General features: G+C 39.3%; 2 protein-coding genes across 2 annotated transcripts in view; one reads left to right on the top strand and one right to left on the bottom strand.

Annotated features, from left to right (window-relative positions):
• Positions 1 to 527: 527 nt before the first annotated feature.
• The window catches only part of LOC134818509 (bromodomain adjacent to zinc finger domain protein 1A-like), a 32,826-nt gene continuing 20,483 nt past the window's right edge, over positions 528 to 12,870 (bottom strand). Inside the window, exons 10-17 of the mRNA XM_063828103.1 lie at positions 8,221 to 8,383; positions 7,871 to 7,998; positions 7,506 to 7,661; positions 4,448 to 4,624; positions 4,076 to 4,186; positions 3,803 to 3,912; positions 3,475 to 3,632; positions 528 to 3,285 (exon numbers count right to left, since the gene is read on the bottom strand). Of these exons, the coding sequence (XP_063684173.1) occupies positions 1,199 to 3,285; positions 3,475 to 3,632; positions 3,803 to 3,912; positions 4,076 to 4,186; positions 4,448 to 4,624; positions 7,506 to 7,661; positions 7,871 to 7,998; positions 8,221 to 8,383 (3,090 nt within the window). The 3' untranslated portion in view covers positions 528 to 1,198. The remainder of the gene's footprint in view (positions 3,286 to 3,474; positions 3,633 to 3,802; positions 3,913 to 4,075; positions 4,187 to 4,447; positions 4,625 to 7,505; positions 7,662 to 7,870; positions 7,999 to 8,220; positions 8,384 to 12,870) is intronic.
• LOC134818510 (glutamine-rich protein 2-like) overlaps positions 12,825 to 12,870 on the top strand; it is a 103,482-nt gene continuing 103,436 nt past the window's right edge. The window contains exon 1 of the mRNA XM_063828107.1: positions 12,825 to 12,854. The gene's annotated coding sequence lies outside the window, so the exon portion shown is untranslated. The remainder of the gene's footprint in view (positions 12,855 to 12,870) is intronic.

The raw sequence follows: 12,870 nt of genomic DNA, 5'->3' as shown, positions 1-12,870 counted from the left end.
ACCTTTCACTATTGCCTTTTTACAAAAGGGTGAACGGAAAAAATTCATATACGAGTTCAGGGGACCACTAGCTACAAGTATAGCACCTAAAATCTGGGTTTTGGGCATGTTCAGGGTATTTGGCTAAATTGGGCCTGATTTGGACCAAATATGGGCGTGGCTGCCCCGCGGGCACCGTTTGGCGGTTGGGGTCCGGGACCCCCTCAAAAGTTTGGTCACTGGTCCTAGTTTGTTGGTCAACTTCTATCTCGAAACCAAGTTTCACAGAAAAATCAGGATGAACCCCCCCCCCCCCCCCCCCCCCCCCCTTAATTCCCGACAGCCATTATGGGTCGAGATGACGTGAGAGCAATCAACGTTATCTTTCTTGTATTGTGTTATTGGGGATGTTAATTGTTAATGTTCGTAGTCGGAGGGATAGCTATTCCGAATTCTTAATTTAAAACATCCAATTGATACGTTAAGATTCTGTCATTGGTCATGAGCATTGACTTTGAGCAATGTGCAATGAGAGAAGCGCAATTATTGCAAATTGATAATCCTTCTAGAAGCTGAACAATAAATCTGCATTTCAGTTTGCTACAAAGAAAACATCATCTCAATTCACATTAATTTGATTTAATTTCAAGCTTGACAAATAGCTTTAATATTACACATACTATCATTTTAGAGATGATGATAAATGCATATTTAAACATTATAGTAATACTCATATGCAGCCTAAGAAAAAACTCCTATCATTTACTAAACATTTGAAAATTGTCAACTCCGGAGAGCCGGCAGGGAACACGTCACATATAATGCGAGAAGCAAACAACCAATGGAAATGATCAAACAAAACCAATAATCAGTGCCCTTCGAAATGTAAAATATAATCAAATTCAATGGGAACATCTGGTAGGTCAATTCATCACAGTTTTAAAAAATTGACGCTATTTTCATGCTAGAAAGAAGACTCATCAGAATTTCTGCAAAGGCTGGCAAACTCTGGCTAACAATATCAATATCAATGAAATAGGTATGTTATGCATATCTGAGGTCTATCGTTAGTAATAGTATGATTTGATTAACGGAATAACTGAATTTAAGTTAAGCAATCAGCTTTATCATGTGGATTTGAAACGAAAACATAAAAAACAATTCAATAATGAATAATAAATTAAACGGTTTATTTGAAGTTAAGTTTAAGAAAAAAACATTAGTTTAACCCAAATTCGGTCACCTTCTTGGTGAAAAGCTTCTGGAGTCGCACTCCAGCTTTGTACGCTGGGGCTCGACTTTGATTGTAATGCTGACAGTTCAAAAATATCTGATTTACGTCTTCTATGAAAGTGTCTAACTTTCGGTATCTGTTTGATTTGAGCTTTTTCTCGACAGTGCTCAAGTCCATGGGGTTGGGTATAATTTTGTAATAATCTGGGATCTGCGCGCCATCCACAGGGTACAAAAATGGCCAGCCATTTTCGTCTTCTTGCATGATGTTCACAATTTGCTGACAGAGTTTTAGCTTGTCCGCTAACGGGACATTTTTAGAAGGCTGATTGGAGGTGGCGGCATTTTTTCGTTTGGATCTTGTTCGGGGAAGTTGCTCTCGTGACCCCTTGTTCTCATCCTCACTCCCCTCTTCATTTTCACTGTCTCCTTCTTCATCCTCATCCTCCTCCTCCTCCTCCTCGTCTTCCTCCTCACTGCTCACTTCAACAATTTTAACTTTCCTCGTTCTTGTCGTTCTAGTGTTTGGTTTACAGGCTGAACAGAACCATTTCCCAGGCGGAATAGATTTAAGCTTTGGTTTCATGCAATAGAGATGCTGGCCTCGGTCACAGCCATCACACAACAAGATCTTATCTGGATCGCTCTTACGACGACAAATTCTGCAGTTAGTTTTCAGGATGGATTTGCTCCACATGATACTGCTATCAAAAGTTGAGATGTGGAGCAGGATCTGGGAGAGACTGGTGCACGCAGCCAGACTCTCTCTCCACCGACTGATCTGATCAACTTCTCCCTCAATCTTGTAGCTCTGTGTTCCAGATTTGGCTCTTCCAACAGGATTATCTCCCAGAGGCAACGTCAAGTACTTAGCTGGGACACCTTTCTCAACAGATAGAATAGCTTGAGTGAGTTTGAGTATGATAGATCGTCTGCAAACGACCGTTGAACTGCCGGAGGTTAGGGACGAGGCATCGTCTTCCGTAGATTGGTTGGATTGCTGCGAAGCTCTTAAAGCCATCAGTCGCTGGTGAACAATTGGTTTTGGAATCTCGGGAACATCGCCTTCTGTGTTTTTACACTTGACGGAGTCGTCCAACCAGAAATCTTCAATCTCCTGCCGCCATGCCATCCTGTTTTTAACCTTCACCGAACCAAAGTTGGCCTCAAAAATTCTGTTTTCTAAATCACAGATCTGCTCACGGAGACTGGCTTCAATGAGTTTCTCGGAGGAAGTTTTCTTCAGAATCTGACGAGCAGTTTTCTGTTCCTCAGTCTCGTCCTCGTCCGGCGTCTGGTCACCACTATCCTCATTGGGATCACATCTCTGGAGAGGAGGTACTGTCTCGATATCATTTACAATCCTATTCAAATCGTTGTTGATGTTGTCGATGAGATCTTTTTCTCGTTCTCCTCGAGGGTTCATACATTTTACCAAGTCTCGTATTTCAGTATCAGTACGAAGGTGACACCACGAGGATTGGTCTCGAGTCAGCAGTTTAAATCCTGGTGTGGAGCAGAGTTTAGTGTATGTCACTGGTGTTTCACCGTGTTTCTGGGTTGCTTCGCGTAGCTTTAACTGAACAATTTCCTCCGTGCTCATAGAGACTGGGTCGATGATTGAAATTATATTTGGTTGCTTCGCTAAACCTCCTGCTGTCTTATCCCCTGGCACTGGTAATGAAGTTGTCTGATTTACGAAGTATTCCCCTTCATTGATAATATCCTCTTCTTTTATACCGTTAGTTTTCATGTCGTAGTGTAACTGTGAGGCTGATATTAGTTGATATTGCCCATTTAGCAGCTCCTTGGAGCTTGCATCTTTCTTCATAAGTCCATCTGGATACAAAGTGCGAATATCAAGGCTGCTCTCCTCTACAAAAATTCCAGGAACGCTGTGGAACGACCAGTATTTCCTGAAGTACCGGTCCATGCCTAGAGGGTTTACTTTCATTTTGCAGCTGATTTCTCGGAAAGCTATGTAAAAGTTGTGTTCTTGCAGTTCGTTTAACTTTCTCTCCTCTTCACGTTCCTCTGAAGTTTTGTCAGATGGTTTTGGCTCGTCTTCGTTCTCTGAAATGCAGTACACAGTATAATAGTGACTATAAATTGTATAGGTAATACCTAAAAAGTTTTGCCATTTAAAAAATAATCACAATAAATAAAGCACAAATTCGTTTAAAAAGCAAAAATTCAAAGCTGAGGCAAGAGTTGGCAAACATTTATAAACGATATTGATACAGCAGTCATGCAAAAACTAACCAGCTGCCATTGAAACATCAGTTTCAGTTTCAGCCATTGATCGATCACTCTCGAGCGAAGTGTCCGCATCTTTCCCTTGTAGCTCACTCAGCCGACCTTTTTTCTTCTTCTTCTTGTCTTCCTTTATCTTGATACGAGATGCTATCCATTCTCTGTATCTGATAGATGGGACATGTTTAAGATAACATCATAACATATCATAAGCCAAGTAACATTACAAATGTGTTGAATTTTAGTAACTTTTTTCCAGATATAGGAATTAATTAAGTTAGACTAAGTAAGGGATTAAACAGAGCTTATTTCAGTGTCATTACCAGTATACAAATACCTTGTAGCAGCTTCTTCCTTTTCTTTTTTCTGAATTTCAGATCCGAAACTTTTCCACTCTTTCTTAGCATCACGGGACCCATCCACAGCCTCCTCGATAATCTCTCGAAACTGTGGCAGAACGGGTTTAATTCTTTGAGAGGTCATCATTAGGACATTAGATGTAAGTTTCAATCGCAATCAGAATAAAACAGAATTTGTACATATCTTAGAAGTATTTAACACGATACAAATTACGACCCAAATTACAAATTAAATTTGGAGGCAAAAATACCTGCGCGAAAGTGAGAACTTCATTGATGAGCGTGGACAGTATAGTCAGTTTGCTGGCAGGCGGCAGATCGAACACATTGGATATTGTCAACATTCTCAGCAGACTCGGGTCCTGAATTAGATATTATCAAGATCTTATCGAACTTCACACTGGAGATATCCTAACAGCTGATCACTTTATTTTACGAGTATATGATGATCATGATCATTGATCATGATTATTATATACATGACATATGTCAGATGAAACATTATCGTTCTGTTCCTACCTAGCACCTATCAGTAAAGATAGAGATCATACTGAGGTACAGAATGATCATATGCATATTATGCCAAAAACTGAACCACTTTATAACTAGATAAGACAACTTACTCTATTTCTGATTTCTATACAGGGATCATCGTGATCAGAGAACATTCCCCGGTGGTTGAACCTCCACCTGCCGTAGTAATTAGCACCGTTAACTCTGCCACCAGCACCCAGAAGATGGAGCCTCAGCACTTCCGTCACCGTGTAGCTGTCCAGCTGGATCTTGTGAAGTGGTGTTCCCTGTGGAGTAGTTACGGTTATTAACCAGTTGGGCTGGTCTACAGAAGCAACCATCAACTTTATACATTTCTTGTGACGTGACAGACGGTCAAAACTTAGTTTCCAATGATAGAATACTTGGTTTCCTCAAAGTTAAACTCAGGCCGAGTAGCTCAAGCTTGCCTGTTACCCATTCGTCACATGATAAATATGAAGTCACGTGATCGCACCCCAGATCGTTGATTGTAAGGATACATACATAGATCCAAGATATGTTGAGTGAGTAGATATTATGGTTAACAAGGTGTGTTTGTTTACTGCGAAGATACAATACCATTGGGTACATACAGTACCGTTACCCACCATTATTATATTTTATTCGTTTTCTGTTCGTTAGGAAAGTTAAGATGGTGGTCAACCTTTCTATACGATTAAAAGTTGTTCACATTACAATACAATTTCTAAACTAATCTTTCTCTCATCACTAATATTTCATTCAGTTTCGCCAGGCAGGCAATGAACTCAACAGACTCCACCACTTATATACCAACGACCTACATCCTCCCCATCTTCTTCCAATATGATCCCCTTATCTATCTGACAATCGCAGTTTACATCATCATCCAGAACTCTATGGTAATATATCATTATTTCAAAGACCGGAAAAGATTGTCTTCTTTCCTAATTTCCTTTTCATTCTGATCGCTGTTGTGGACACTGGGAGTGCTTGTTCAGCAATAGCCCGGGTAGCAATGATACTTTCGTGCGTCAATAATCCATCTTTTACGATCGCAATCTGGGACCCCTTTTACAAGATTAATGGGTGTGCTTTAAAAGTTTGTCTAGTTTTAATTTTCTGTCTAGGCTTGGTTTTATCCGTCGTTGATATAAGTATTGACATAACGTCCTCGGATGTATTGATGTGTTATTTCGAATTTAAATTTGTTTTAGTATATGTATTTATTGTAGCCCTACCTGGTACTCGTACGCTTGCCAAACTAGTTAACTATGATTTTATGATTTATGCCCTAGTTGTCTTAGATTTATGTTTACCGTGTTTAATTGTGCTTGTCTGTGTGATTTTACAGATAGTTTACATCAGGAGAGCCTTCAGCCAAAGTTCAGACCCACGACAAAATATTGTAAACCATGCCACAATCACAGTCTTTATGATATCCTTGCTGTATCTATCCAGCATCTCGGTTTACTGTAGCTCGTTCTTTATACTTGATATGGAAGGCAAATTGTCAGTAGTGCTAATGATAGCACGGTTCACCCTAACACTGATGAATGCTGCACTGTTCCCAATCATTCTGATCCTTCGTAAGGCAGAGCTGAGAGCAACTTACAGAGGATACATATCAACAATTCTACTTCCACCAGTAACTGTCTTCTACAACATTCGTCACAGAGTGAGTGGGTACAGAACAATTTAGTACAGAACAGTCGAGCAATGATGACCATAAAACACGGAACTTTATCTAGAGAAAGAAGTCATAGTTCAGTGATTGATGAATCAATGACTTCAAGAAAAAGTACAAACAATTTTTAAACATTTTACTGATTACACGAGAAACTGGAAGCTTAATCACGTGTGACTGATGTTGTAATTTGAAAAGATAAAATTTAAATCTAATTCGATTTAGACCAAAACTTTTATTTCTTAATTAAATATGCGTGACAAACGGGGATGGTGACTTAAAAATTGAAATGCATGTTATCCAGTTCCCATCAAATGATCTGTACAAGTGACGAATTGAGAGGGAACTAAAACGGTGGGGTATTCTCTGTAGTCTTTTGATCGTATACTAAGGTGAACACTGGACTGGACATTTCACTTTTAGAATTCAACAGACAGAAAATAATCGTACATTTTACTGGTTGTTTTAATTACATCATGGACGATTGATGTTACGTCGTATCGTTTTCTTACCACTGGACACATAGTTTGTAACCTTCTTTGGACTTGGATGGCATCTGGCTTTGATTAGCGGGAGTAAGTTAGATAGTAATCGATCAGATCACCTTACTTGCTAGAATTAATTTATTTAACATGTGTGCTATTAGCGCGAAAAATATCATGCTTTTTCCATCTAAATCGTTCAGCGCGCGCGGCGTAATAAACTAAATAATTCACATTTAAGCCAGTCTCATCTTACTACGTCTTGCTTTAAATATATCGGTGACGAATCGAACCCAGAATCAAAATCTGACCCTAGGGCCCATACCAGTGCGAGCTACCAAAGCAAAGCTACCGACTATTTAGTGGCTGATGACGGATTCGTGGATAAAAACATAGAATACAGTTACCTCATGATTCAGTGTAGGGCGGGGTGTGTATTACCGATTACCTTTATGATTAGTATGTGATCACAGTAGGTACCACAGGGTATTCACACACAGGGTGTACGCTTATTATCCTAAATACCACATGCTTGATCGTACACTAAGGCCAGTAACACACATTACTCAGACTGCAAATCGAGTTTGACGTGTTATAGTTCAGGCTAATTTCACAAGGATCTGGGAGGGTGAAGTTACAGACAGGGTAATTGAATTGACCTTACACACGATGAGCACATTACACCTTCAAATCTCCCAAATGGGGCCTTGGGAAGCTTTGTTACATCTCTGTGGGTGGTTTGTCAAATTTAAGAATGATTACCTAACGTAGAGTATGAAACCAAATTCCTATCGTGATCACGACAAATTCGGATTCCTAAATTTTATGGCTAAGAGTACATTCCTCTCTTGCGATTTCTACCAACACAAAAAGTAACACCGCGCCGATCATGAAGCTCCTGAATTTCAAACATACCTCAACAACACATAACAGCCACATATTATAATACGGGTCATTCTGAAATTTTAGAATTAAAAGTTTGTTTCAAGAATAACTCACGAGATAGTAATCAGTGAAGTATAGAGCCTGAGCAGCTCCCATCCAGGGGAGGGTGTCGTCTTCTTTGGTTTCCACGGCGGTATGCCATGTGACACTGGGCAACATGGTCACCTGACTCAGGTCCAAGCTTGGCGCTGAGTAGGCGAAGTTATACCGCTGAAAGAGAATTAAGTTAACAGAAAATCAAATTTGATGTCAATAAATACAAGTTAATTCAATCAATATTGACCAATTTTATTCATTGTACACTATATCAAGTTTAACAGGGACAGCTAATATGAAAAATTTCCCGAATTTAAATTTCTATAATGTATAAAATTGCGCAATGGGACCAAATTGCGTTTGGCAAAGTAAAAGTTAAGAACCTGAGCTAATTTCTCCTCCTCCTCGTCTTCCTCCTCTAGTAAAGCAAAACAAAGCTTGAGGAGGAAATTAACCAGGTCTCCGAACATTCCTTCTTGTTTGTTGTTTATCAGCGACTTCTCCAATACTCCTGAAGATCATTTAATAATTGTGATTGTAGTTGGGATTTTCTGTGTGAGACTTATTAATAGAGTTGCTAGATACAGCTCAATGTGTTTATCACGCAATCAATAAAATGAATACCATTGATTTCTATAAAATTTTGAATTTCACTGGTCAGAGGAGGAAACAAAATTGTTGTTTTAGCTCCATTTTATCACAGAGACAAAATCCCACTTGAAAAATTACCCACCTATCTGAACTCCATTCGGAAACTCTTCCTCCAAGTCGACGTGATCGCCAAACAGATGAAAGAACTCAGATATTTGTATGACCTCGCCGAATAGTGAGACGGGCAGGGAAGTCTCTACAGGAGGAATGAGAGGTAGCTCCTTACTGTCAGTCAGAGACAAATCCTGAAGAAATAGTTTTAATATTAATAACGGATTCAGGGCGACTCCGACGGTATTTGTCAAAATTCTCGTGCCTGTGGACTTCCACGGAAAAAAGAAAATAATTAGCGTGGCGATGTCATTTATTACAGCGATTGAGGTTGACAGATGCTCGGTCTTTATTAAATTGTAATTCAGGATGATTCAGGGAAATTGTTTGTTAATTTTGGTGACTCGTTATTTGTACCGGGAGGCTGAGGTCTGATATTATTATCAACTATTAAAATAAGATTGGCACTTTAAAAATGACGCATGAGTAATTACAGTGCGTGTTGTGCATACAGCTGGTATACAATTTAATATATTGGAATTTATTCGAATATATGCTAATAAAAAATAAACCACTTGCACTACAAATTCTCCATTTCACAACAATAAAAGGTTTGATGTATATCGACTAATATGTCTTTAAACCGAGTTATGAGTGAACTGAGCGAGCAAACTAAAGACGTAGACATTTTTGTTTATTATTTTTACCTGAGCTTAACTGATAGTATCATTGAATGATATAGATATGGCCCAGCTATTCCCGTGGTGCACACCTGTAAAATGGCCACGGAATGTTTGATTCATAAGAGCTTTAAAAAACAAGGGTCGGATATCTGACTGCTTCTCTGACATCTGGTAGTCCTTCTTTCATGTCCTCCATCAGATGCGATAAAAAAGGAGCTCGTCAGCTTTGAAATGTTTCCAATGATCTACGCGAATCAAGTCTTTTTTGTGCAGTATCATTTGTCGCAAAAAATCAGAATAATCAGAAATTATTTGGAACTCCCAAAAACTGTCAAGTCTTTTTTTTATTTTATTTTATTTTTTTATTTTATTTTTCAATTTTAAAATTTTTTTGACATAGAGCTACTCGCCACTTTTGTCCAGGATCATTATAATATATAAAGCCGGACTTCTTGGAAAAGTGCTTGGTTGTGGGACACACTCAACTAAGTAAAGTTGAGACACCTCAAATCTCCCTAAAGAGATATCAACAGAGTGTGAGCCACTGCCTGACTAACCTGTGAATCAAGTCTTTTTCAACAGAAAACTAAATATTAGTTTCATAATAAACATGAGTGTCCAGCTCAAAAAGTTGATCGATTATTCTACAAGTTATGAGCAGCAGGGGTGGGGTGTTGTCTGCTCCCCCTGTGGCACCTACAGCTGGCTCTACTAGACCAGCTCTGCTTTCAACTGATCGATAAGAACCGTTATCTTGAGATAAACCCCTGAAGATATTCCGCACGAAGTTCCTGAAATCGTTAAGACGCCAATAATATATAATGGGGTTTAGTGTTGCGTTGAGGGTAATTGTTAGCAGGTAAACCAGGCTTGGCAGGTACGGCAAGTTCCACGGGGACCCTAACACTTCTGCAATCGTGTACCCACTGAAAATCCTTATTCTTGTCCACAAAATGTACACTGCCAAGGGAGCTTGCAAGAAAAGGTAGAGGGCCATGAAGGAGGACATTGTGATGATGGCACTACCGTGGAAATGGGGCCGGTGCCGACCCCCTCCCCGTATCTGGTATTTCTTAATGTTCTTTTTTTGTTGAATAACCATGTAGGAGCTGATTAAGTAGCAGGACAATATGATGGGGAACGGGAGAAGGTAAGACAGAAAAGGGACGTAGGAAAGGCACAAGGACCTCAGGGAGAGAGGACCCATGTTTGTTAGGACTAGGTCAGGAACACAGGCTCCAATTGCTTCAACATAGCTGTATTTTTCTCCAAACATGAAGGGGAGCGATTCTATCGACAGCAAAATGATTGCACTAACAATTATTATGATCTCCATCACAGTCATATTCAAAAGAGAACGGTTGTAAATGTTGACAACCCGCATTAAACTGCTGACGGAGACGATATTGACTGACATTTTAGCGACGAAGCTCCACAGAAATCCCCAAACTTGACAAAATGTCGTATTTGAAAAAGCAGCAGGCCGTCTTCCGTCAAAAAAGGACAGTGCTATGAAGAGAGCGAGAAAACAGATCAATATGTCGATGCACGCAGCAGCTTTCAAGACAACTTTAAATTTAAAGTTGGTAGTTCTGTTTGACGAAAAGAAGAAAGCTGTGATATTGAATGTTATCCCAAGTATGCTGCAACTAATGAACAGTCCTCCTAACACGTTTAGAAAAACTCTGTCAATCTCAGGGTCAATAGATTGTCTTATCTCCTCCCATATGCTGTTCATGCTGAAGGGGTGTGTCTCATAAGTCATATGTAATGAGTGATTCATTGGGAATGTTGAACTCTATATTATATGTACATTATAGAATACTAGAAAACCCGTGGTCACAGGGAGGAACCTAATAGTATTCTTTGGAAGTCAGTTTTAATCGTGTCAAAAAGTATTGATCCCCACCGAAGATACAGCCAAATAAAATGTTGCTCGTACTAAACACAGCGTTATATAAACAAAACCGATTAAAATGACGTTAAAACATTCATTGCACGTGCACGTGCGTGTAACAATCCTCGTTACTATGGTTATTGGTTACTACGCAACTTCCTATTTCTCGTCTGATTTGCACGTGGGCGGTCGTACAGTGTACAGTGTACAGAAATAATTCTCTGAATTATAAGTAAGACTAGAAAACCCGTGGTCACAGGGAGGAAGCTAATAGTACTTTTTGTTAGTAAGTTTAGATCGCGTCAAAAAATATCCTGCACCACCGAAGATACAGCCAATTAAAATGTTGCTCGTACTAAACACAGCGTAATATCATCAAAATGACGTCAAAACAATCATTGCACGTGCACGTGCGTGTAACAATCCTCGTTACCATGGTTACTACGCAAGTTCATATTTTTCGTCTGATTTGCACGTGGGCGGTCGTACAGTGTACATTGTACAAAAACAATTCTCTGAATTATAGTAGAGATGGATAAGATATCACGATGAGTTGATAACAAATTGAAGATCAAACAATTTCCATTGACATCCATATTTATTTTAAAACCAGGTGCGCTTCGCAAGAACCCCTTACTACTTTAATCGCACAAATTAATGCTTAACCAAAACCGAATCTTAGAACTAACCACCTCAGTAAAAGAAGTTGTAATGAGCCACTTTGTCAACTATTAGATTGCCTTTATATCAATTATAGTCGGCACATTGTGCCGATCATGCCGGTCGTGCCGGTCACGTGATGCACCAGTAATCAGAACTTTGATGATTGTGCCGGTCACAATCATCAAAGTTCTGATTACTGGTGCATCACGTGACCGGAACGTGACCAGATTATGTTAAACTATTGCAATTTTTTCATATCAAAGTAATTGGAACGTTTCACAAAAATCGATCTTATATCCTTATACTGACGTCGAGAAAGGTACGTGTCCTAAATCTATTAAATCTATTAAATAATAACCTTGCATATTACCAGCTTACCAGTCCTTAACACGTTGCTCTAATCTTAAGTTAAAATTGTGTACAGGTATCAATTTGGCCATTTCAACTAATATAATAATTAATATGCCCTTTATTTGTTGAGAACCTAAAAACATCTTCTCTTAAACTTAAAGCTTTCATCCGCTTCATCTCAAAGTTGAAACACAACTTTTAAAAGGTTGCTCTTAGCTCTTTCAAGATGTTAACAGTAAACAATTTCGTGACGTGCAGTCATGGTCAACCTCATATCTCAGTTGTGGAGCACTCAATCAAAAATCGCTACGTATTAATGCTTATGATCATACAAAGTTACAACAAAGTCTTCATGTTATTTATGGTTTTAGGGCTTTGAAGAACAAACCTCAATTTGGGGACCACCCTGAGCTGTGGGGACCACCCTGAGCTGTGGGGACCACCCTGAGCTGTGGGAACCACCCTGAGCTGTGGGGACCACCCTGAGCTGTGGGAACCACCCTGAGCTGTGGGGACCACCCTGAGCTGTGGGGACCACCCTGAGCTGTGGGGACCACCCTGAGCTGTGGGGACCACCCTGAGCTGAAGGGACCAAATATGATCAACCCACTCACCGCTCAAGAGAGCAAAAAATATACCTATACATGTATAATGTGTATATAACATATATATATATTTTGTAAAAGTTTCAAATAAAATCATATGTTCAACTCGCCACACTCGATAGTGTAAACGCAATATCTAGTCCTAGCTAGCACTAGACATTACAACCAGTAGCTTTTTAGAGTAAAAGCAATAAATTTACGAAATATGCATAAAATTGAACTGGTTTGGCGAGAGCTCCGAATTTTATTTACAAATTGAAAACACAACCATACATGATACAGCAACCATTGCAATATGTTTCAGTGCGGTTTGGTTTGGTATGCAAATTTCAATAAAAATACAACGCGCTAGCTATATTTTACTACTTTTTTAGTGATTGGTACAGGGACGTGAGACGTGGTCTTTGATAGTATGATCCAGATCGTAAATTAATTACAACACTACAAATCTATTACATTTATTGAGAATTATGTAATGTAAC

This window comes from Bolinopsis microptera, chromosome 7, assembly GCF_026151205.1.
Source record: "Bolinopsis microptera isolate Bmic1 chromosome 7, MBARI_Bmic_1.0, whole genome shotgun sequence".
NCBI lineage: Eukaryota > Metazoa > Ctenophora > Tentaculata > Lobata > Bolinopsidae > Bolinopsis > Bolinopsis microptera.
Note: the sequence above shows the minus strand (reverse complement) of the source record. Positions and strands in the feature narration are given on the sequence as shown.